Below are 21,717 nucleotides of genomic sequence, written 5' to 3'. Positions count from 1 at the left end.
TACCTTGTGGCCTACGTCCGTGGAAATGCTCGATACCTACCTACCTATGTATCGGTTACCTTACGCCTTATGGCCCGCTTCACGCGTCGTCCATATTACGTAGCGGCTCTCGTCAGCCGCTCATAACCTCTTAGACATGATACCAAGCATAGGTATGTACCTATAATAGATCTTGTGCATATCAGTATATGTATGCAACCCCGACATACATGCATTCAACTCCCGTAAGTCCGACCCCGAAATACATACTATACATAGGTAGGTAAGGTACCCAGCATTCGTTTTGTTTTTCTTCTTCAGTGTTCATGTAAGCCACCTGCAGAAATCACGGCAACTAACCGGGGGGTGGGAAACGCAAGACAGCCGCCTTAGGACACCCGCAGCCGCGTGGCGAATATTATATTTGAACTTTGGGTGGACGCCTTACCGCCGGTGAGGTCCGCGGGCTCCGCATTGGTTGCCTTGTCTCGTAAGTGTATGTGAACCGTCGCGGCACGGTCGGACCCGGAGCAGTCAATGCGGATACGACGCAAGGCTGCAATCCGAGTTGACACGAACTCTTTTATTGGACTCTTATTATGAGCACAGCCACCCCTTTCATCGGGTATGGCTTCTCTTGCGCCTTTTTTTGTTTGGCTACCATTTATAAAGGGGAAAGGGGTGAGCGGGTTATACGGGAATTATATTACCCCTTATTCGTGATATCGGGATCTCGGGCTGGCGTCAACGTCTCCTTTCCTGTTCCCTTACTCCGAATACTACGGTTCGCGAGCATCGGTAGCACAAAAGTGATATTTATATATGTCATAAACAAGCCTCCCCCCTAAGCATGAGGGTAATATTGTTTGGAATTAAGAGGTAAACGTGGCTCATATATAGGTAGGTATATATAGGTATATATATCATGGCGCCAACTAGAAGATATGAGAAGTACATATAGACCTATAAGCGATATCCGCATAGAACTTACTTAATTATAAGATATCATGAACTACGACTCGTAATAGGGAAACATGCACAGGTAATAATAGAACACACCACTATAGGGTATCATGATGTATGTTATTTCTACATACTAGTAAAAATCAATGCGTGCCTGTAAAACATCCCGCTCCTTAACCAGTCCTGGCTCTACTCATGAAGATGAGTCTTCGACAGCAATGGGCTTCAACGCCACCTTCTCTTTCGGTGACGGCGCCTCGGCGTCGGTATCAGCAATCAATATCAATTTAGTTAGTATTCTGGAGAGATTCAACCAAGTTGTTATCCCGAACGACCAGCTCCTGCGCTGCAATCCTCTGCATCATCTGAATGAAGCCAGAGTTCTTGAACTTATCAGACTTGTTCCCCGAGACAGAATCTAGGATCTGCTGCGCGGCCATAGCCAATTCCGAGTCCTCTTTGCCTTGAGACTGGACCGGGTCCTCCTTCTCAGTTGTTGATTCTGTCATATTGGTCCAGGGGTGCTCGGCTGCTAGGACGATCTCTTGCTCGAAGGTAGTTAGATCCGCCAAGGTAGGTTGATGAGAATCAGCCGACTGTGTAGTGGCCTGCGTGTCGCGAACATGACTGTCTACACAGACATCCTCGACACGAAGCCACGCGTTAGCTTCAGCTTGCGTCTCGGGACTGTTGGCGGCTGCCCAGGCACATAGCGCGGCATCGAAGTCGAGATCGTCTTTGGGGCCGGAGACCTGGTCACGGAGGATGCCCATATGCTGCCGCAACATGCTTTCGCCATAGGCATTCATAGGTGGTCTGAATGCCTGTGCGGGAGGACTGAAGCTTGTCATCTGGTTGAACTCGTGATGGTCCATCCTCAGCCTGAACTCGTTGGCCCAGTCTCTGAGATCTACAGGGACGAGGGGTGGGAAATGAGTCGCCGTGGAAGGGCCTACAGGAGTAGACATGATGGGTATAGTGGGAAAGGTGGGAAAGGTGGGAAAGGCGGGAACGGCAGCACCAGTTCGAGAGGAGGTATTGAAGCGCTCGGTGGCAACTCTGGGACGCGTTGAAGGATTGACAGGCGAGAAGGCTTCATCGTTGGCATAGGTTGGGTAAGGGACTACTTGGTGATTGTGGTTCCAATTTCCAATGTCTGAGGTGTTATCAAGAAGGGATGCATTTTGGAATCTTGAGAAATCCGACGTGAATCTGTTGTCGCCTAAGTTAAGGCTGCGGAAGCGCTACAATAGTGTTAGAAGAAGACATTGAATCATCTAAGCTGAGATGAATACTAACCTGCGTCGCATCGTGAAGGCCACTAGAGGGTCCGGCAGAAGAAGCGAATCGGTCTTGCTGTAGAGAACGGTCCTTTTCAAAGTGACGGGATAGTGATTTGGGAGCGGTCGAAGGACCGCAGAGATTGTCCGCCATTCTGATGGACTAGTACAAAGTGGCGATGCGATATAGAGGTTTAGTTATTGTTGAGGGTATGGTACTCGACTGGTCGGTTACTTTTTTGAGTGAAGGTCGAGTTTTAGTTGAGGAAAGAAGAGATTTGAGAAATTGGCGAAGATTTCAGTGTGCACCTGAGGTACCTAATGTATGTGCGCGCGTGGGCAAAACTTGAAAGTGGTGGTGACCTAAGAGATGTTTGCCAGGTGGACAAAGGAACAGATGAAAATAACGTTCTCAGTTGGACAGAACCTTGGTATCTTAGGTTACTGAGTCAGGTTATTAGGGAAGTTACGCAAGATAGATAGGCGCGTAGGTATAACTAATAATACAAGTCAGGGAAAAGGCGAAATTGAAGAAATAATGACGACCCTTTCCACAAATTGCAGATGTTAGATTTTGAAGTGATTCAAATCAGCATCACGAGGAAAGGTACCGTTCGGAGTTCCTTTGCGATGTAAGCTTTAGCCTCAGCAGACACGGTTCAATATACCGACAGGCCAACCATGATGTCAATTCTTCTCTTATCGGCTCAAGATTCCTTACTAACGCAGGTACGTACCTAGAAACAAAATCCCCACAGGACCCCGCCATGTGCATGTTAGTGGAACCTTACCTTGCCGTGCCCCTAAGTTAGGTCCACTCTATGCCATTGAAAAATGAAAAATATTAATCCGAAAAAGCCCTGATAGAAGTGGAGCTCTACTTAATGAAATCTGGACTGATCCACCAACCAGTAACATTGAATGCATGCCATTGATCTTGTAGTGTAACTAACACTTGATGAACTTTGGTGGAGCTTTGGAACTTGTTTACCTCAGCTGCCAAGTTAAGGTGAAGGTACGGGCGACTTGACAGCTTGAACATCAAAGCCAAGGTGACCCTATCAAGAACTAAATCAGATAACAACACGACTTTCCTTGGTCGAGTCCCGAGCTCTATACTCCCTATAAGCTATCTCTTTATATCCTCTTCTCAATATGGTATGTTGGCTAGTTAAATCTATAAGCTGTTTAGTCCATGACTTACTAATGTTTACTCTCCTATAGGCGCAAGTAATAACCAACTCTGGCCACGATGACATGATTGTATGTAAAATACCGAGCAAAACCCATACCACGCCTCGATTCTACTCGATACGATAACTCTACCTTCAACGTCCGCTGCGGCTATACTAAAGCTTTCGCTAACATCCTTTAGCATGATGCTGTCCTCGACTACTATGGCCGACGGCTTGCAACATGTTCCTCGGACAAGACGATCAAGATATTCGAGATCGAAGGCGAATCTCAACGGCTGACGGAGACATTAAAAGGGTATAGTCTATTCCCCCCTATCAAAACAACAACACCCCTAACAATCATTGGTATAGTCACGAAGGCGCAGTATGGTGTGTTTCGTGGGCGCACCCTAAATACGGCAATATTCTTGCCTCGGCAGGCTACGACGGCAAGGTCTTTATCTGGCGCGAACAATCAAACCAATGGCAAAGAATCTTCGACTTTGCTCTCCACAAGGCCTCGGTGAACATGGTCGCATGGTCACCGCACGAATCGGGTTGTCTTCTAGCGTGCGCGTCATCTGACGGAAACGTGTCCGTGCTCGAGTTTAAGGACAACAACTTCTCCCACGTCTCGTTCCCGGCACACGGTCTTGGTGTCAACTCAGTTTCCTGGGCACCTGCCACAACGCCTGGTAGCATTGTCTCTTCTGCACCCCCAGGGCCGGGCGCTCTTGGTCAGCGCCGTTTCGTTACGGGAGGTTGTGACAACGTGCTTAAGCTGTGGGCTTACGACCCTGCCACGCAAGGATATAAGCAGGAGCGGGAGCCATTGGCAGGGCACACGGATTGGGTACGAGATGTGGCATGGAGCCCGACAGTACTACAGAAGAGCTATATTGCATCGGCATCGCAAGATAAGACAGTACGAATCTGGACAAGCGATAATGCTAGTCAGGGCCAGTGGTCGTCTAAGGTCTTGAACTTTGACGCAGAGGTGTGGCGCGTTAGCTGGAGCCTTAGCGGGAACGTATTGGCCGTTAGCGGCGGCGACAATAAGGTTTCGTTATGGAAGGAGAACTTGCGAGGCGAATGGGAATGCGTCAAGACGATGGAGGAATGAGAACCTAGGCCCAGTAGATGAAGGGATCGATTACGGGGACGAGTCGAGGATGATTGTCATGAAGCCCGGCGTTCATATGTAGAAGAGGCATTGATTTGACAGGACTGTTGGTCACTAAAAAGCAGGTCTACTTGCCTCCTGCGGCGGCCTTAAAACTTAGGAAATAAACATGATATCTTATAACAGTTGTAGATATGGTAATACGAGTTTTATTTCACGGGTGCGATACTATGACTTGTTAAGGATGTGTGTGGATGCAATTTTTTATCTTCCTTCTATCCTTAGGTATTTCATGATATTCGCTACATCCGAGCTGAGAAAGGAGGATATACTTCTATTTACTATGGTATCACTTAGACCAAGACAACCACAATCGTCTATCAACATTGATTAGCTATTTAAATATTCTCTATGCTTGTTCTATTATTGGAACCTCGTATTTGTTAAACAGCACCTAGATATCTACACCCGCGCATTCACATATCTCTCTTACCTATCAATATGCTGGGTACACATATGTAAGGGCTATAATATTGGACATGTTGGTCGCCCCTATAAATATTCATAAGTCAACATACATATTTCAAGCGTATAAATGGATTGTTGCATAAACTGTTTCAACATTTTAGGGTTCAATGTTGAAACATCAAATAACAGGTAGTTACATGTACCTGTTAGTTAACCTTGAAAGTAGAATTGTTCAAGGCAAGAGTTATACAAATAATAAGATGGCTGTTTCTTTAATCGTGGTTCTGGACTTAATTATGCTTGTAATTCTAAATGTCTATCATTTTAGCGCCTAAAGCCGTTGACGTATCGTAGAAATCCATGGATAATCTAGATAGATCTCTCGGGAACCAGGTTCAATTATTCGATGGAGAATAAATCAAAGCTGTTCCAATGGACATATTATCTACCTACCTTAGGTAGGTAACCATGTGATTGATATACAATATACAATAATAGGATGTCTTATCGATTGGATATCGTTATGGATAACTCTACTAATTAAATTGATTGGATTGACTAACAATTGGCGGTTAGTCAACCAGTCATAATGTTGTGACCAAACATGGAAGGCGGCACCCCAGGCTGTTGGTCGTACCAAGATTGCTAAGTACCTTTTCTGCCAAATAAAGCTTTAAGATACATCTGTGTACTCCAGCTTCAGGGGGCCTTGCCGGTACCAATAAAATTAAGGAAGTCGAGCCTGAGATTCCCAGAATCATCAACTTCATAATTGCAACTTACCATTCTTGAACTTGTTTGACACTTTTGATCTTGTACAATTACGACCACTTTTGATCATCAAAGTGATGCTTAATATCTAAATTTAGTGTCCGATTCCTTATGCGACAGAGACATCAGTCCACTTGCTGCCGTGTGTAATCTTAAAGCGACAACACATTCGGCCGTGAATAACATCAGCGCCAACAGCCGCTCACCCAAAAAAAAGGAGCTTTCCACTTCGCAGCTTACACCGCCAAGTTGTCTGAATTGCAGGAGGAAAGTCACGGACAGTCCGTGTCCGCCGGGCTCCCACCGACCAATATCGACGAAGACGAAGGGAACCTGAGATTCGAAAACGACGAAGTAGACAATCTAGACAATCTCAGCCGGGGACGTTCACCTCCTCCGCAATATCCCTACCCGACTTCTGAAGCTTCTGCTTCTACATCGTTCTCGTTAGCCGCCTCTCGTCCAGCCCCACCGCCGTTCTCAAGTCTATACACCGTAGACGACCACTTCAAGCTTGCGCCGACTACCTGCGGACCTACTTCCGAAGCCGGTGCATCATCTGCGACTGCTGCTCCAGCCTACGCACCCTCTGACTCTGCATTTGACAGCCCTCTCGAGAGGTCTAGTTCATTCAACGACACAGTCGCAGAAACTAAACGGGCGCTCCCACAAGACGTTAAGGGCGAGTCGAGTCAGAAAGTCGACGATCCCAACGAACCGCCTCCCGCATATTCTGAAGGATATAGTCCGTTACTCTCATTTACGTATCTAATGGCGGCTGCCGGTGGTGCGTCGAGTATTATTACTCAAGTCCAGCAAGGAGGTCCTCCTGTCAATTCTATCGGAGGTAAGAGGCGCAAGAAATAGTACCCTCGAATTGAACAAGGAATATTAAAACTGGATTATAGATGTCGGCGTTGACGAAACCATCACTATGGACCTACGGTAAATCATTCTTACTAGATAATTCTTCGATTGGATACTAATTGGGTCTCCTATGTAGTGGCACGCGCTTCATACTATCTCGAGACGAACTGCTGACGCTACCTGAATTTGTCCTCCTCTCCTTATTCCCCAACGGCCTCTTTCCTGAAGGCCATATGGGCGGCTTCTCCGAGGGTGATGCCGTTCAAGTCGATGTCAGTACACTCAATGATAAACCCCCTACAAATTTCACTCAGATTACCTCAAATATTACATGCGAAGCGTCTACTGTGCCGCTTAACGCATGTCTTCCTGCTTCTACACTTCGCAATCTTGTCTCCAACATAAATATACATATCACTGACCTTATTTCCCAGTATGATCCTGCATCTCTACAGTACATGCTAGACTTCTTCCGGAATGTAGCCCAATCTATCCCCAATGAAGCCTCCCCTACTGCCTCACCGGAAGGCGGTGCTGTTCCTATCGACTCGTTAGGTGGCCGAGGTGATGACGGAAGCAAGCGAGCTGGTATTATTGTCCTGCGAGAAGACCTTGACTTTTATGCGATTCCCCCTCGACCGGACATTAACCAAGCTGAAATGATTGAGGTCAAGCGTGCTGCTGCTAGAGCTTTGCTCAAGCAAGACGGGATCTTTTCAGGCCTGAAGAGAAGTGACGAGCCTGGTACGACCGAGGCGCACTTGATCGAGATGCTGACAGCTGGGTAAGTGGCATTTCTTCGCGTCTCGTCCTGATCTAATTTATGAGTTGCTTTTTCCTAACGATTAATGCAGCGGTTTCAACCACGATGATAGGTGGGGCCATCGTGCTGGCGAGCCTAATAAAGCTGTGGTATGCAGTTTGGCCCTTGCTCGCCTACGTAGCGATATACGCGGTAACGACATGGGAAATAATGCCGTTGGAATGGCGCAGAAATTGCTGCTCTTCTGGAGAAAGCCAGCGCGGCGTTGCTGGTGGGAAGGAGTGGATCTGCAAGACGTGGAGGGTGTAGAGGGCACTCTGAAAGTGTGGATTCGGAGAGTGTGGACACTTGAGATGAGTGTAATTGGTTTGCGCTGATAATGACTTCTTCTACTAGGCGAGCGACAAGGCGTTCGAGTTACAATTTTTTCTTTTAACCATACTTTTTCTTCTTCCTCAATACCATGTAGGAAGATGAGGCTCTTACACATAGCGGCCTCTATATTCACGTCTACATTCACCACCGCAACTATTATCGGTCACCCCTTGTTTATACCGGTTTAATTGTTAAGGCTAGGATATCAGACAGCTGTTTGTCCTATGCTTATGCTTTGTTGTACGGTACACACCATAGCGCGCATATTCTATGTAGACCGGGGGGTAAGAAGAACATGGAGAGACCCTCTTGATTGCGGAATGGAAAATTAGGATTTCTTCTTAGAATTGGAATATCACTTATTATAATAGGTTTGCTTCGTGATGTGTCGGGATGTGTTTTTATTATTATTGTAGATTTTTGTATAGCTGTGTGCTATAGAAGTAGGTATGCAATGCATATATTTAATATTTAATATTTATGGGAATTTGGACAATACGGTACTTTGACAAGTCAAACAATAGGGGCCTCTCGGGTATCTTTGTTTGGTCAGCTTCTAAGGTTTGAGGCTATTTACCTTGAAAAAATAAAACGGATGGGTACAGATCCGGACATGTACCTGCGTATTGATGTTTGACCAGCTAGCCTACCCCACTATGAAGTCTCGATTTAGGTACAGAGGTGGAGCAAATGAAGTCCCAGCAGCTTCGGCTTCTATGTATGGGCATATGCATGTACGTTAGGTACTTGACGTATAATAGAAATAGATTCAATGTACATGCATGTACATGTATCCATCGTACGAATATTTTGTCTAAGACTGGAAAATATCATGCTTCAACTTCCGCCACCCATACTAATTTTATAGATATTTATCTACGTGCACAAGTTATAATTCAATTCGCCTAACTGCGTTTAATTTCATACTCTCTTATAAGGTATCTTTGCTCGAAAGCGCCACTTAAAAAGTTCTCCAGTTCTTCGAGCCCGTCTAATTTTTAGGGTCTATCGCGACTTGGCGTGGGGCTGTCCATACTGTCCATAACATCTAATACAGTAGTATTTACACTTCTCTACCATCATACCAACATACCAGCAATACATACTCGACCCGCCTTTGCCTCTAGAGCGTCAGGGATAAGCCATCGAGCACCCGAGCGATTGAGATCATCGTCGAAACTATCGTACTTACACGCCAGCATTCCAGCACGCCCGCTCTTAATATCGACCAACGCTATCGCGATACCGACGATAAACGCATTGGTACCCAAGCCGTACCGAACCATTTATTAGCACAGACATTGGTACTGACGCTGATACTCCACCGTCATAATGCGTCAACATGGCCGATGATTCTTCTACCGACTCTGCCTTCGATCCCCGTCTTTTTCCTATTTCTCTCACCGCAAACTCATCCTCCTCATCGTTACACCTAATGCCACGAACTAGAAGACTACGTCTGCTGGTTGCCGCAAATGGCCAAAGAGATGTCGCCTACGCTCAGGCTATCGCCGTGCGTCTCCTCAAGGACGCCCAGATCGAGACCCGTGCCTTAGTCGACGAGATACCCGTTCGGCTAACTCATGATATTATTGTCATGGAGAATAGGAGTTTGGCTACGTTGGCTATCGACGCCGACCAGAGGACTAGGGATGCCATAGAATCAGCCAGACAAACCGCCTTCGAACTCGTCGAGTGGGCTGACCTGCTCGTCCTAGCCCCTATCGATGCTGACCACCTTGCCAAGATGATGTCTGGCATCGCCGACACTACCCTTCTAGAAATACTAAGAGCGTGGGATGTCTCCAAGAAGATTCTGCTAGTACCTGGCATGTCGATGCAGATGTGGGAGAATCCTATGACGAAGAAGCAGCTGAGCAAAATCAAGCGCAAATGGAATTGGGTCAAGGTTATGGCCCCTGTATTATGGCATTATGAGGGGCAGAGTGCGCATAAGCGAACAGTATTATGGGATGGATTTAACGACCTCGTTGGCATAATAAAAAACCAAGCCGAGTTGATGAGCCTGGGACACGATGTCGAAGTTGCCACCCAGCAGGCCTTGCATACAACCGCTACCAGTCGATCTACCAAGACCTTACCGCCGGAGATATGGTCTATTATATTTGAACACGTTGGTGACTGGGAATTAGCTACAGCTCTTAACATATTTACGAACTTAAAGACGCCACCGGAATGGAGAACTGATCGTACAGCCCTATCCGACCCTATTGAGCTATATATACACGATCTCGAGTGGTTGATTCTCTCGTGTCCTGGAACGGAAGCGATTTGTCAGAAGCTGTCAGAGGCGCCTAAGGGGCTCCGCTTCGTGTCTTATTTGGCGGTAAAACTTATCATTAAGTTTTCGCTTACAGATGTTCTCACCTACCTAGAAACGCACCTCAGTAAGGTCTTCTGGGCGTCCTTCAGCTCTAAATTATTGCCGAATAAGGCTTCCGGAGTATATGGGCGGACGGATATTCTCGACTGGTGGAACACGTCTCCTTCGTTTCTGAAGAAGGAATATGACGCCGAAGCATTAGATAACGCTTCGCGTATGGGTTACGTTCACGTTTTGGACTGGTGGCTCCGGTCTGGCCTCACGCTTAAGTATACGGAGGCGGCGCTCGAGTCGGCCTCGGCAAAAGGACACCTTCTTGTCTTGGAATGGTGGAGGGATGCCGCGCTGAAACATGATAATATCCCGCTTAAACCCGGTCGTAGTCTCCTCACTGCCGCTCAGTATGGGCAGACGGCAGTACTACGTTGGTGGGAAAGTTCGGGAATTCCGGCAGCTCATAGCGAGGGCGTCTGCAAGATCGCTAGCGCGCACGGACAGACTGCGGTGCTGGATGTGTGGCGGGAACTCAAGGGAGATAAGCTGTCCTTTGACTCCCAGGTGTTAGTCGCGCCGACGAAGCAAGGGTACGTCGATGTGCTGGAGTGGTGGAAGCAGTATGCCCGAGGGGAGTACCAAGTCGATGGAAGATCGCATAGGGTGGAATATAAAACTTGTGATATCGAGGAGGCGCTTGAGGATGCCATCGGGGATCCTAGACCGGTCCGTAGATGGTGGGCTCGAAATGGCTTAAACTTGGGGCTGGGTACGAACGAGTGGATGAAGATCAGACGGCTATAGCTATAACTGCGAGCACGGTCATACGGTTGACCATTCGTGTGTATATGTTGATAATAATTATATGAAGTAAAAGTCTAAGATAACTGGAGGTGACATGAGGGGCGTATCTGGGTATGTTGTTGGATGTAGATGCTGCCCGACCCCCAGAATGAAGTAATGCACAGGCTATTGTGAGTATAGCAAGTTTATAGACTAACTTGGTCTGAACAAGGTTAAATAGTATAATATTTGCGCATTAACTAATACCTTTCAAGTGCCTTTATCGTGTCTCTTCTCCAGTCAGATTTCATGTATTGTTACCAGGTACCGAGGTATCTCATCCCGAACTAGGCTCATGCCACGAAGAATTTGTAAATATCAATCTTGGAATTTAGTATGTACTATTATCTGGTGTAACTCAAAGTATGCTACTGTTTTCCCTACTTAGATCTTGATATACAGTCGCTTTAGATGCAAAGTATATGCAGCACCACGATGCTTACCCGTACCTATTTAATGCTCCGCCGTAATCATTAAATGCGTAAGCCCCCCCTTTTCCCATCCAATTCTTTCTTTTCCAACCTAGGTTAGGTACCTAGGTACCTATCTTTCAAGCGAGCTTTGCCCCTTTCCAAATCTAAATCTTCTCCCCCTCCAAAATCGGCCGAGCCTCCTCGGTCCTCCACCAGCTTACCCCCTCCTCGCCCGGGTAACTATACCGATCCATGCTCTCCGCCTTCATCTCCACGCTGTACCCCGGCTCCGTCGGCGTCTGGTAGTAGCCGTCCTTGACCGCGGACGGGTGCAGGAAGTGCTCGTGCAGATGGTCGACGTACTCCAACACGGAGCGCTTCCCGCTGACGACCACGTAGTCGATCGTGCTCAGGTGCTGGGTGTATTCGGGCAGGCCCACGCCGCCCGAGTGCGGGACCACCGGAACCCCGAACTTCGCCGCCATCAGAAGCACCGCTAGCACCTCGTTCACGCCGCCGAGCCGGCACGCGTCGATCTGGCACACGTCGATGGCGCCGCTCGCGAGCAGCTGCTTGAAGACGACGCGGTTCTGGCACATCTCGCCCGTGGCGACGCCGATGCCGTGCGGCCGCAGGGCGTCGCGCACCGCCTTGTGGCCCAGGATGTCGTCGGGCGACGTCGGCTCCTCGATGAACCACGGCTTGTACTCGGCCAGCTGGGTCATGTGGGCGATGGCCTCGGGCACGCTCCAGATCTGGTTCGCGTCGACCATGAGCACGTTGCCGCGGTCGTAGCCGATGATGTCGCGCGCGATGGCCAGGCGGTGCTTGTCCTGGGCGACGGAGCCGCCGACCTTGAGCTTGAAGTGCTTGTAGCCGTGGGCGAGGGTCTCGCGGAGCAGCGCGCGCATCTTGTCCTCGCCGTAGCCCAGCCAGCCCGCGCTCGTGGTGTACGCGGGGACGGCGCGGCTCTGCAGCGCGTCGGCGAACCGCGCGTCTTTCCCCGAGTCGCGGGCCTTCGTCAGCAGGGCTAGCGCCTCCTCGGGCGTCAGCGCGTCCGTGATGTATCGGAAGTCGATGCACCGGACGACTTCTTCGGGCGTCATCTCCGCGACGACGCGCCACACGGGCTTGCCCAGGGTCTTGGCCCACAGGTCCCAGACGGCGTTGACGACGGCGCCGAGGGCGAGGTGGATCACGCCTTTTTCAGGGCCGATCCAGCGCAGCTGCGAGTCGTTGACGAGGTGTCGCCAGGTCTGGCCCCAGTTGGAGACTAGGCTTGAGAGGGTGCGGTTTTGGATGCGCGAGGCTAGGTGGACTATTGCGGCGCAGACGATGTCGTTGCCGCGGCCGATTGTGAAGGTCTGGGTTGTGTTAGTGGGTTTTGGTTTCTTTTCTGAAAGGGGGGGAGGGGAGGGTATAGTGAGTAGGGGTTAAGGGAGGATTTACCATTCCGTGACCGGTGAACTTAGAGTCCGTCTCGAGAATGCAGTAAGCGGAGGAGTAGTCGCCGGCGGCGTTCATGGCGTCGGATCCGGTCTTGTCTAGGGACGTGGGAAACCGCACGTCGCGGGTCCGGAAGCCGGTGATTGTGATCTCGGCCATTTTGAGCTGGGTAGGCTCTTATACCGAGAGGAGGGTTTAGCTAAGTAGAGTCTAGAGTGAATGTAGTATAGAGGTGAGGTAGTAAATAAGAGGGAAAGGTGCTGGTAAAAGTCAATGGCGAAAAATAATAATAAAAATGTAGTTAAGCCAAGAAGAAATAATGTTTTATTATATCGAGACCTCAAAGTCCGAGATCGTGGGGTTCGTTGGAGGGGTTGAGCTTCGTGTGGAGAAAGACTATAGATCGGATTCGGGGTAGTTCGGTCCTCTACTATAAATACGGTCCTATATTGTCTCTTTCACAAGGAGATTATTAGTTGCGGGGTTCGGTTATTAGACTGTACGTTTAATTAGACCGAGTAGAGGAGAGATTATATCGAATAGCTCCCCTCGTCCTGATTGACGGATAAATTGGAGAAATACGCCGTCTCTGAGCTTAGTATTTAGTAGCAGTATTTGACGTCTATCTTAAGCCGAAGTGCTTTATTTAGGTATTTTTGGAATCTTTCTTTTTACGAAGAGAGTCTTGAATTTATGTAACTATGGAGATTTGTGATGGTAGATATCTTCTAACTAAGACTATTAAGAAAGTTGGTGCTTAAAGTAAAGTAAAGAGGTATGTATATATCTTACATCTTGGATATTAACCTGCATCCTAATACACCCAACTGAAGTGCTTATGATTGGTCTGAAGTCTCCTAGGTCTTATAGCTTTTACCACTTCATATGTATGTAAATATGAGAGTCTGAGCCTATCGTCTCTGCCCCATTAGCACCTTTAAAAGCTCAAAGTCATCTGATATGGCCTAAATTGACTTAAGAGCCTTCACCGTAGCGACGAGGAAACATGCCCACGCCGGAATATCAACCATAGCAGTCCTCACGTGGTGCACATCCAGCCAGCTCTGAATAGCATTAACACCTCCACCGTTAGGATCTTCCTTCGCATCGATAGCGTCCTTGACCTTCCACATAATCTTCGGCACGAAAGCGAAATGAGCAAAAGCTAGAGTCGAGCCGGCCGCGTACCAGTTCCAAGAAGCAGCGTGAAATCTCGAGTAAGAGTTGACGAGACCGAAAGTAACAGACAAGCCATATGTGATGAAGATGGAGGGCAACGCGTTCCAGAAGAATGTCTCGAAGTAGCGCGGTGCGACCTCGTTGACTTTTCCTCGTTGTTGTTTAAGCGAGACGAGGGCGCTGAGGAAGATGTGCGAGTCGCCTGCGATGACGATGGAGGCTGTTGATGTGACTAGTGGTGCGACACGCAGGAGTGTTAAGGGGTCGAAGAATAGACCTGATGCCATGGTATAGAAGTATAGAATGAGAAAGATTTAATATTTCTAATGTCTAAGTAAGGGTTTATAAGCTGCTTATAAGAGGTATATAAATGACGAGCGACGGGCGAATACAAAGATGGATGAGGAGAGATGAGTTAGTGACGGGCGCCTCTCAAGGTCTTATTTATTCTTTATTGTCTGTAGTAGGTTCCGTCCATAAGGCATCGGACTGGACCGGTATAATGGCCTGGTCTAATCCATCATGATTCGATCTATGATGTCTAAATATTACATTAGGTACCTAGCTTCGCGGCGTGGAGAGGAGGAGGATGATGATATTTCAAGGTACATCGGCTCGTCTAGAAATAAGCTCGTAGATCAAAGTACCGATCTGTTGGTGCAATTCACTTTTCGGGGTTTAAATATTTATTTCTTGAGTTCTGATAGGTTGATGAAGTACGTATTGGGATACGCTAATGCAGACTGCTTACAATCTTATGCCGGGGCTTCGGGGGATGCGCGTGGAACCAGGGGTTAATGTATTTATTACTGTCATTATTAAGCCATACTCTTTTCACTCTAACATCAACCATCGATACTTAGTATTTAACACAGCGTTACTCAAACTTGAGGATACTTCATCTTCAATTCTCAATTACTGTTCCATTAGCGTAATGTGCCTTATCTCCTTGACCGTGATGCTGCCACCAGTCTAGAGGCTGTTCGAGTTCCTTAACCCCTTTAGGTTTTATCCATTCTACATACTTGGTCAAGTTCACCCCATATGCGTCGCGATAATCGACTAGCTGGTGCCAGTCTCTGCATTGCTTCCGTACTGCGATATACTGGGTTAGTGATGATAGCTTCTTAAGAAGCATAAGAGAGACTAAAGCAAAGTGAGCTTACCACTCATATCCGGAAAAGGGTGTAATTCATGTTCCACCCAGCTGTAAGTCAGAAATCCAGCATCTGCATTGCAGAGAAGATGTTCCATCATCATTCCGACGCAATGCTGTATATGAATCCAGTGGATTTTATTCCATTTAGGTACCGTTTCCCCCTCCCGGTCCCAGTACCTGAAGGCCTCATGTCGTAACACACTTAGACAGTGAACCTGATGGAAAAAGTCAAGCGCGCCAACATACGCATCGTCTCCTAGGCCCCAATAGTCGTCATTGAACTTGGCGACCGTGGCAGGATCCTTGCCCATGGCCATTATTTGATCCTTGGTTAGGGCGATGGGCTTTACATGCTCGAAGCTGTCCCAAGCTTCGTTGGTTTCGTTAGAGTTTGGTAGACCTCGCCAGATAGGTGGGTTATCCCCTAGCCAAAGACTTCCGTTAAGTAGAGTATCGGTCAGTGACATGTCTACTTCCTCGAGAACGGGAGCTAGCAAGAGGAAATATTAACAAGCCGTATTATACCTCTACAGTTGAGGTGAAGCATAGATAACTCACAATACGTAGATGTGGCCTTGAGGCACGCATTGCGCTCGGTATATTTTACCCAAGCAGCAAAGTATAGAGCTAAGGCCGCCCCGAAGAAGATGGCATTGAGGGTGGTTAGAATCCATAATGTCCGGTTTCTTTCTTGCTTCGAGGATGCATATGTGCTCATTTCAGCATCGTCTTCGAGCAGAACTTCTGAAGATTCAATCCTATCTTCTACCCGCCATGAAGTCTCGCGACAATTCCAGGGCGCCATAAACCTCGGAAAGGTTCCTATAGCCATTTGAGTAGAATTAGGAGGGAAAGTTGTCAACTTGTTCACGATGGGATCTGTTGACCCGGCAGCTATTGAAAATCATGAACTCTTTCCGGATCTATCCGCTTGAATCAGAAATATGCGCGCTTACGTTGGATTTGGCGTGATGTTGTCTGTATGTCTTATCGTTCAGATACGCATCCATCCGGAAACATCTGGTCTGAGGACATGAGACTAATATACACCCGAGGTGTTCATCTCTCTAATCTACCTTGTTAAACAAGATATCTGTAAGAGGGTTCTTGTTTAATTCTTCTAACCCAAGTGAGGTTAAACAGGCAGGGTTACCCTCTGTATCGGTCTTCTTAGGCTTGACTTTTGGTAGGATTACAGACTGTCTTCTTGACCGCTGTTTGGCTCTGTACCACGAAAGGTGGAAGCATAGTTTTGTGAAACATAAAGTATAACTAAGAGTATATTGATATTGACTTTAGAATCGAGGTATAGCATATAGGAGGTAGAAATTGCCCACACCACCTACATTACCCTTGATATTATTGGTATTTCTAATCACCTACTTATCTATTATAGAAAAGTGCGAGATCGACCTCGGCTCCGATACGGTCTTGCAAATATTAGATTTAGCTGCTATGAAATATATCTGATGTCGTCGATTCAAGGTCAGCTCTCTGTGTCACTCCTCTAAAATCCTTCGGCAGGGGCTTTTTGCAACCTGGTCGTTTTAGTGTATAGAGTGTCCCGGCTTGGACGACAAGTATCCTGGCCTTTCATGGGGCTCAAGGTGATCTCCTCTTGCACGACATAGAATATCAACTGGTAACAACTTGGATGAGTATGGACATTTGCCGTATAGGTGTGGGGGAATCTGGCCCTGGAGCCAATATGAGTTAAGATGTATGATGGCAGGGATAACTATGATACCATCATCGACTTGAGTCTCGTGGCTCCTATTATGACGCTGCTACACGAATGCTCCCGCTTAATCCCCACAAGCTTGCGGAGGGTTTGACCAAGTTAATCCTGTTATCACTTGTTTCCGACAGAGAAACGGAGTAATAGGACCCGAAAGGTCTAAGCATGAGGTGTATAAGTATCTCGAGGAGATCGTCCACGACTACCCCTAGTATTCAACGAACGACACTAAGCTCCTGGACTCATTACCTCGCGCCATATCTTCTATTTCGTCTTCAGTTTTCTTGACTAGTTATCACTTAAAGCCATCATGCTTTTCTCTAAGCTTTACCTCGCTACTACGTTCCTGGCTGGTGCCTTTGCTGCGCCCCTGCCGAATGGTATGTCTTACTATACGTCTATCCTTCACTTCTTCGTCTCTATGAGGGGTAATGAAGGATAGAGGAATTTCGGCCACATGATACCTATAGCCCTATATTAACTCAAAGATCTAGATGAGAACATCAATGGCCTAACATACAGGGTCTTTGCCTACTCCATTGGCAAAGATGCTAAGCGTGACAGCGCCATCTCCACCGATAGAAACCTAGCTCGCGCGGCGGACATAGCCCTAGCTAAGCGCGAAGAAGCTGGTGCCGAGTACAGCATCCTCCTGTACTCGATCGGGAAAGAGGAAAATCGCGAGCTGTCTGTCATCGACAAGCGTGCTGGGGCTACCACTGACGGAGCTACGTACAGTATCATCGCGTACTCTATCGGAAAGGAGGAGAAGCGTGGTGATGCTGTTCCCGAGCAAGTCTACGCGCGTGTAGTGGCGGATGCCGTCAGTAACAAGCGTAGCGAGGATAGTGCTGAGTATAGCATTCTCTTGTATTCGATTGGGAAGGAAGAGAGGGATGTAAAGGAGAAGCGAGATGAATATAGTGCTCTTGTGTACTCTATCGGTAAGGAAGGCGAGGTAGAGGAGAAGTAGAGCGCAAGGTGGGGGATATTGTATCAGGATATTGAGTGCTTGAGTTGGTGGTTAGGGGGTGGATAGATGGGTTGGCATGAAAGAAGTTGGTGCTAAACTGGAACTGAGATGCAGGTGAACGGTCTACGGTAGTATAATATAGCGTTATGTTAATGCCGATTTAATATGACTCTTATAAATGTAGTAATTTGTAAACTTGCATGGAGCTTTGCATTATACACAATAAAATAATGAGGAGGCATGTTGAAATAAGCCGGAGTATAAGATAGGTCTTAACGTATGAATTAGCTTGTTTGCTTAAATGTAATTAGCGAACTAATAAAAATAACATCTCTTTACCTTTTTCTCCGCAACCTTTTATCTTCTCCTATTACCCCTATTACCCCTATTACCCCTATCCCCCGTAGTTGAGCATATATACCACTGTAAGACCCTGTACCCTAATGGCTGTTCCGTATAAATTATGTTTAGTAGGAAGATATTAGCAAAAACTATCTTAGAGTTAATTATAATTTATATACGGGCGTAGGACCTCTTAGGCTTATATTTATCTTTGGCCATGCTGTATATGAACTGACTATTCACAAATAAGATAGAATAAAGGAAGCGTTGAACGAAAACACGACTTCTCCTTCTCATCATCGCTGTTTTAGAGCTACCATGGAACAACTTGGTCGTATTGTATTGTTTCTTGTATCTTAGGAATACTTAAGACTCTCAAAATTCCTTCAATTTTTGAATCGTAATCTACATCATCACAGTTTTTACTGAACTATTTAATACAAGCTTTCCAACATACTACTCAACCATTAAAAGGTTATTTCGTCATAATATTTATTCTATTACAGTATTTACAGCCAACACAAGCTTAAAATACGAAGCTTATCGTCTAAATCTTTTACAACTCTTTGTTAGAGACCTATTGTTAAATATCTGATCAAGATGGATGCTTTACAAGAGAGAATCCAATCAGTTTTTAAGAACTTCGTACCCGGTTTGTCACGGGGATTCCTGGCGCAAGACCCCGAAATCTTAGCTATTTTCGTCGGGGGTAATGGGCTTTATCTGAGCGATGTAGACTTAAAATCGGGACGCCATCCTTTACACTGGAACGTTGCCGTTATTGTTAAGTCTAAGCTTGATATTTTCAGGCTTGTAGACCAAAACCGCCAACGTCTCATGGAAGCAACCGGGATCGTGCAACCAGAATGCCCTCACGAACTATACCAAGTTCCCCCTCCAAGCTCCGAGTACTGGTCAGAGTTTGATGCCGTCAGATTCACGGGTTACGATAGATACTCGTCTATGCGATCAGTTGTAGTAATGAGCTGGGAGTACTTCAATAGACCCGTATCACAGACTAGCTCTTCAACTGCGCTTAACATATATTCGTACGTTGATAAGCGAATTTATAAAAACCACAATCTTGGACGTGTGGAATGTCAAATCCTACAGGCAACTAGCCTTCCAAATGGGTTTGTGATTCAACACGACCAATGGTTATACGAGGACTGGCAGGCACCCTATAATTCTCGACGGGACCCCTTAGAGGTGGTGTACGGCCAGACTGCGGAGCTGTTGATTAGCGGAGTGAACTTGTTCACCAATTCCTACAGAGAGACAATTACCAAAAAGGTACTAGGCCTCTACTATTATGTTACCGGACAATCTGCAACGGCCAAAAGTCTAACAGATTCAGACATGTTTTCGTCTTCCTATACGGAATGGATAAACCAAAGATTCGAGTCTTATATGGTCGGCAAAGAAGTTATCCAAAGCTTGGCCCCAGGTAACGTATCTGTCACCCCCCGGCAATTGGCTGTATTCGGAGACATATCAATGGGAAAGTACTGGGACAGTAATACCTATAGCACTGCTGAAGCCGTTGATAAAACGGTATTTAGTTGTTTCGAGCAAGGAGACTTCGCTTGGATTACGCAAAGGAAACCAGTCGCCGGCGAGGTCTCGGGGAAATGGGAGGTCTCAATTACCTGTGCGGCCAGAAACACCACCAACGTGCTCTGCAAGATAACTTCATATGCAAGGCGCGAGCTCGAAAGCGCAAAAATGGCTGCCCATTTCTACCCCTGGGTGCAGATCCCACGTATATCGGGCTCCGAACGATTACTCTTCCCTATGTTAGAGTACGAATATGAAAGGGAAATTAGGACCCGTTATTACAGGGGCGGCAGTAACAACTGGAACGACACGGAGGCGCTTCTTCATGCCGAAGTGGTGAAGGCCGAGATAACGCTCAGTGCCTACCGAAAGTCGTTCCGGAATCCTGATATACAAAAGCAGGATACTAGCGAGGTTATAAAATCGCACCTTGATCGCATCGCAAGGGGAGGGAGAGCATTCCGAGAGCTGCACGGCGACAAGATCCAGTTGAAAGGGGGCTCCTCAATTGCTACTAGGAGGTTCTTGGACCTGGAATGGGTTATCAATGGAGAGCGGTATCCGTCCCTGAACAAATTGCTCGATCAAGCTGCCAGGGATATCCGCAGGGCTCGGTCCAGTCCAGTGGTCTTGGGGTTAGGAGACACAAGTGCAATCCATACCATGGTATCGCCGAAAACTGTACAAGGAGGTCATAAAGTTATCTTTGATAACTATGACGCCGCCAAGTACTATCCGGTGATGCTTGATATAGCGAGAGCCTTCTACTTCGATGTGTTCTTTGAGATGGCGCGTATCGCCGATTTACCATCTCACGCAAGGCCGCGGATGAAGTACTCTGTTACCCAGACCATCCAAGTCAGCTACGCCCGGAATTGGAGCTGGCTAGCACGGACAATAGCAGATATCAAAATAAGATATCTGCTTCACCCTCTCCAAGAAGAGATGAAAGCTGCCAAGCAATCCTTTGATGATCTCATCCCTCAGCTATCCGCCAGTATATTCCTGGTTCCGACGCTATACCAGGCGTTTCGGTGGAACACAGATTCCATCATCGCGAACCTTATGATAGGGATCGTTATGTCGCGATGTAGAAACTGGGCGGATTTCGACATGGCGATCGGCAAACTGGGGCTTGGGGTATAAAGCGACGAGCAGCGGTTCTGGAAGAAAAAAAAGAAGAAAAAAAGAAAAAAAGAAAAAAATAATTTAGATAACTTATGACTTTCTTATCGCCATGAGCTGTGACTGATTCCTTAAATGATTTAATAGCATAGTTATATATAGCATGCAAAGATGACAAAAGAAAGAAATAACAGCTTCATAGAGCATGAAAAGCTACAAAGCGAACCAGGACTGTACCAACTAATATAGCCAGGAGCTCTTTGTCCGTACGTCTCAGCCACCTCAGGATCTAACACAGTATTGTGACACAGTCCTTTCGCTATACAACAGTTAGTTTATAAGCCCGAATAACAAACAGACCGTAGATAATCCCTCCGGGTAGCCCCGTGGTGTAGTGGTAAGGCCTTGCCATTATTACAACCAATACCGGTACCGGCTACTCCGGAGGGATTATATTATTTTTGGGCGGTCTTGGAAGTCGTACAGCATCAACCCCTCAGGGATTGATCCAATTACTGCTCGTCGTGTGTTATGGTACTGCAGCCACTGCCTCATATATGAGACGCTGGTTTATTGGGGTAATAGGTAGAATAAAAAAGCTTTAGAAATGCCAATTGTCACATCTTAGGAGTCATTGTTCTTTGTGTAACAACAGGTACGTTCAACAACACGGTCTCCTTTTTTTTTTTTTTTTTTTTTTTTCACAATTATCATAGTTAGGATATAAACAGAGCGAAAGATTCGTAGTATGTTGCGATGCTAATGTTGCAGAGGGCAAGAACTTGCGGGTATAGTTACGAGTAGGGACAAATAAGGGGTAAAAAGGTCGAGACAATATTA

General features: G+C 46.9%; 9 protein-coding genes across 9 annotated transcripts; 5 read left to right on the top strand and 4 right to left on the bottom strand.

The window, feature by feature from the left end:
• Positions 1–1,229: 1,229 nt before the first annotated feature.
• Positions 1,230–2,376, bottom strand: GL218_08358 (uncharacterized protein; the record flags this gene model as incomplete). Its single annotated transcript, XM_033585158.1, has 2 exons — positions 1,230–2,186; positions 2,242–2,376. The coding sequence occupies 2 exons, from the start codon at positions 2,374–2,376 to the stop codon at positions 1,230–1,232; spliced, it is 1,092 nt and encodes a 363-aa protein (XP_033440789.1).
• A 1,001-nt stretch (positions 2,377–3,377) lies between these two features.
• Positions 3,378–4,520, top strand: GL218_08357 (Protein transport protein sec13; the record flags this gene model as incomplete). Its single annotated transcript, XM_033585157.1, has 4 exons — positions 3,378–3,380; positions 3,447–3,485; positions 3,598–3,713; positions 3,770–4,520. 4 exons carry the CDS (start codon positions 3,378–3,380, stop codon positions 4,518–4,520), a joined length of 909 nt encoding a protein of 302 aa, XP_033440784.1.
• Positions 4,521–5,394: 874 nt separating this feature from the next.
• GL218_08356 (WHI2-like protein P4H10.16c) lies at positions 5,395–7,766 on the top strand (the record flags this gene model as incomplete). Its single annotated transcript, XM_033585156.1, has 5 exons — positions 5,395–5,446; positions 5,995–6,606; positions 6,668–6,704; positions 6,763–7,410; positions 7,481–7,766. 5 exons carry the CDS (start codon positions 5,395–5,397, stop codon positions 7,764–7,766), a joined length of 1,635 nt encoding a protein of 544 aa, XP_033440783.1.
• A 1,340-nt stretch (positions 7,767–9,106) lies between these two features.
• GL218_08355 (uncharacterized protein) lies at positions 9,107–10,906 on the top strand (the record flags this gene model as incomplete). The annotated part of the gene is made up of 1 exon (XM_033585155.1): positions 9,107–10,906. One exon carries the CDS (start codon positions 9,107–9,109, stop codon positions 10,904–10,906), a length of 1,800 nt encoding a protein of 599 aa, XP_033440782.1.
• Positions 10,907–11,522: 616 nt separating this feature from the next.
• On the bottom strand, positions 11,523–12,963 carry GL218_08354 (L-galactonate dehydratase; the record flags this gene model as incomplete). The annotated part of the gene is made up of 2 exons (XM_033585154.1): positions 11,523–12,722; positions 12,808–12,963. The coding sequence occupies 2 exons, from the start codon at positions 12,961–12,963 to the stop codon at positions 11,523–11,525; spliced, it is 1,356 nt and encodes a 451-aa protein (XP_033440781.1).
• An 806-nt stretch (positions 12,964–13,769) lies between these two features.
• Positions 13,770–14,270, bottom strand: GL218_08353 (uncharacterized protein; the record flags this gene model as incomplete). The annotated part of the gene is made up of 1 exon (XM_033585153.1): positions 13,770–14,270. One exon carries the CDS (start codon positions 14,268–14,270, stop codon positions 13,770–13,772), a length of 501 nt encoding a protein of 166 aa, XP_033440788.1.
• Positions 14,271–14,887: 617 nt separating this feature from the next.
• On the bottom strand, positions 14,888–15,860 carry GL218_08352 (putative tat pathway signal sequence protein; the record flags this gene model as incomplete). The annotated part of the gene is made up of 3 exons (XM_033585152.1): positions 14,888–15,078; positions 15,150–15,632; positions 15,701–15,860. The coding sequence occupies 3 exons, from the start codon at positions 15,858–15,860 to the stop codon at positions 14,888–14,890; spliced, it is 834 nt and encodes a 277-aa protein (XP_033440787.1).
• A 1,330-nt stretch (positions 15,861–17,190) lies between these two features.
• On the top strand, positions 17,191–17,853 carry GL218_08351 (uncharacterized protein; the record flags this gene model as incomplete). Its single annotated transcript, XM_033585151.1, has 2 exons — positions 17,191–17,260; positions 17,375–17,853. The coding sequence occupies 2 exons, from the start codon at positions 17,191–17,193 to the stop codon at positions 17,851–17,853; spliced, it is 549 nt and encodes a 182-aa protein (XP_033440786.1).
• Positions 17,854–19,920: 2,067 nt separating this feature from the next.
• Positions 19,921–20,898, top strand: GL218_08350 (uncharacterized protein; the record flags this gene model as incomplete). The annotated part of the gene is made up of 1 exon (XM_033585150.1): positions 19,921–20,898. One exon carries the CDS (start codon positions 19,921–19,923, stop codon positions 20,896–20,898), a length of 978 nt encoding a protein of 325 aa, XP_033440785.1.
• Positions 20,899–21,717: the final 819 nt, after the last annotated feature.

Source organism: Daldinia childiae, assembly GCF_008694065.1.
Source record: "Daldinia childiae strain JS-1345 chromosome Unknown Scaffold12, whole genome shotgun sequence".
Lineage (NCBI taxonomy): Eukaryota > Fungi > Ascomycota > Sordariomycetes > Xylariales > Hypoxylaceae > Daldinia > Daldinia childiae.
This window is presented reverse-complemented; position numbering and strand designations above follow the sequence as displayed.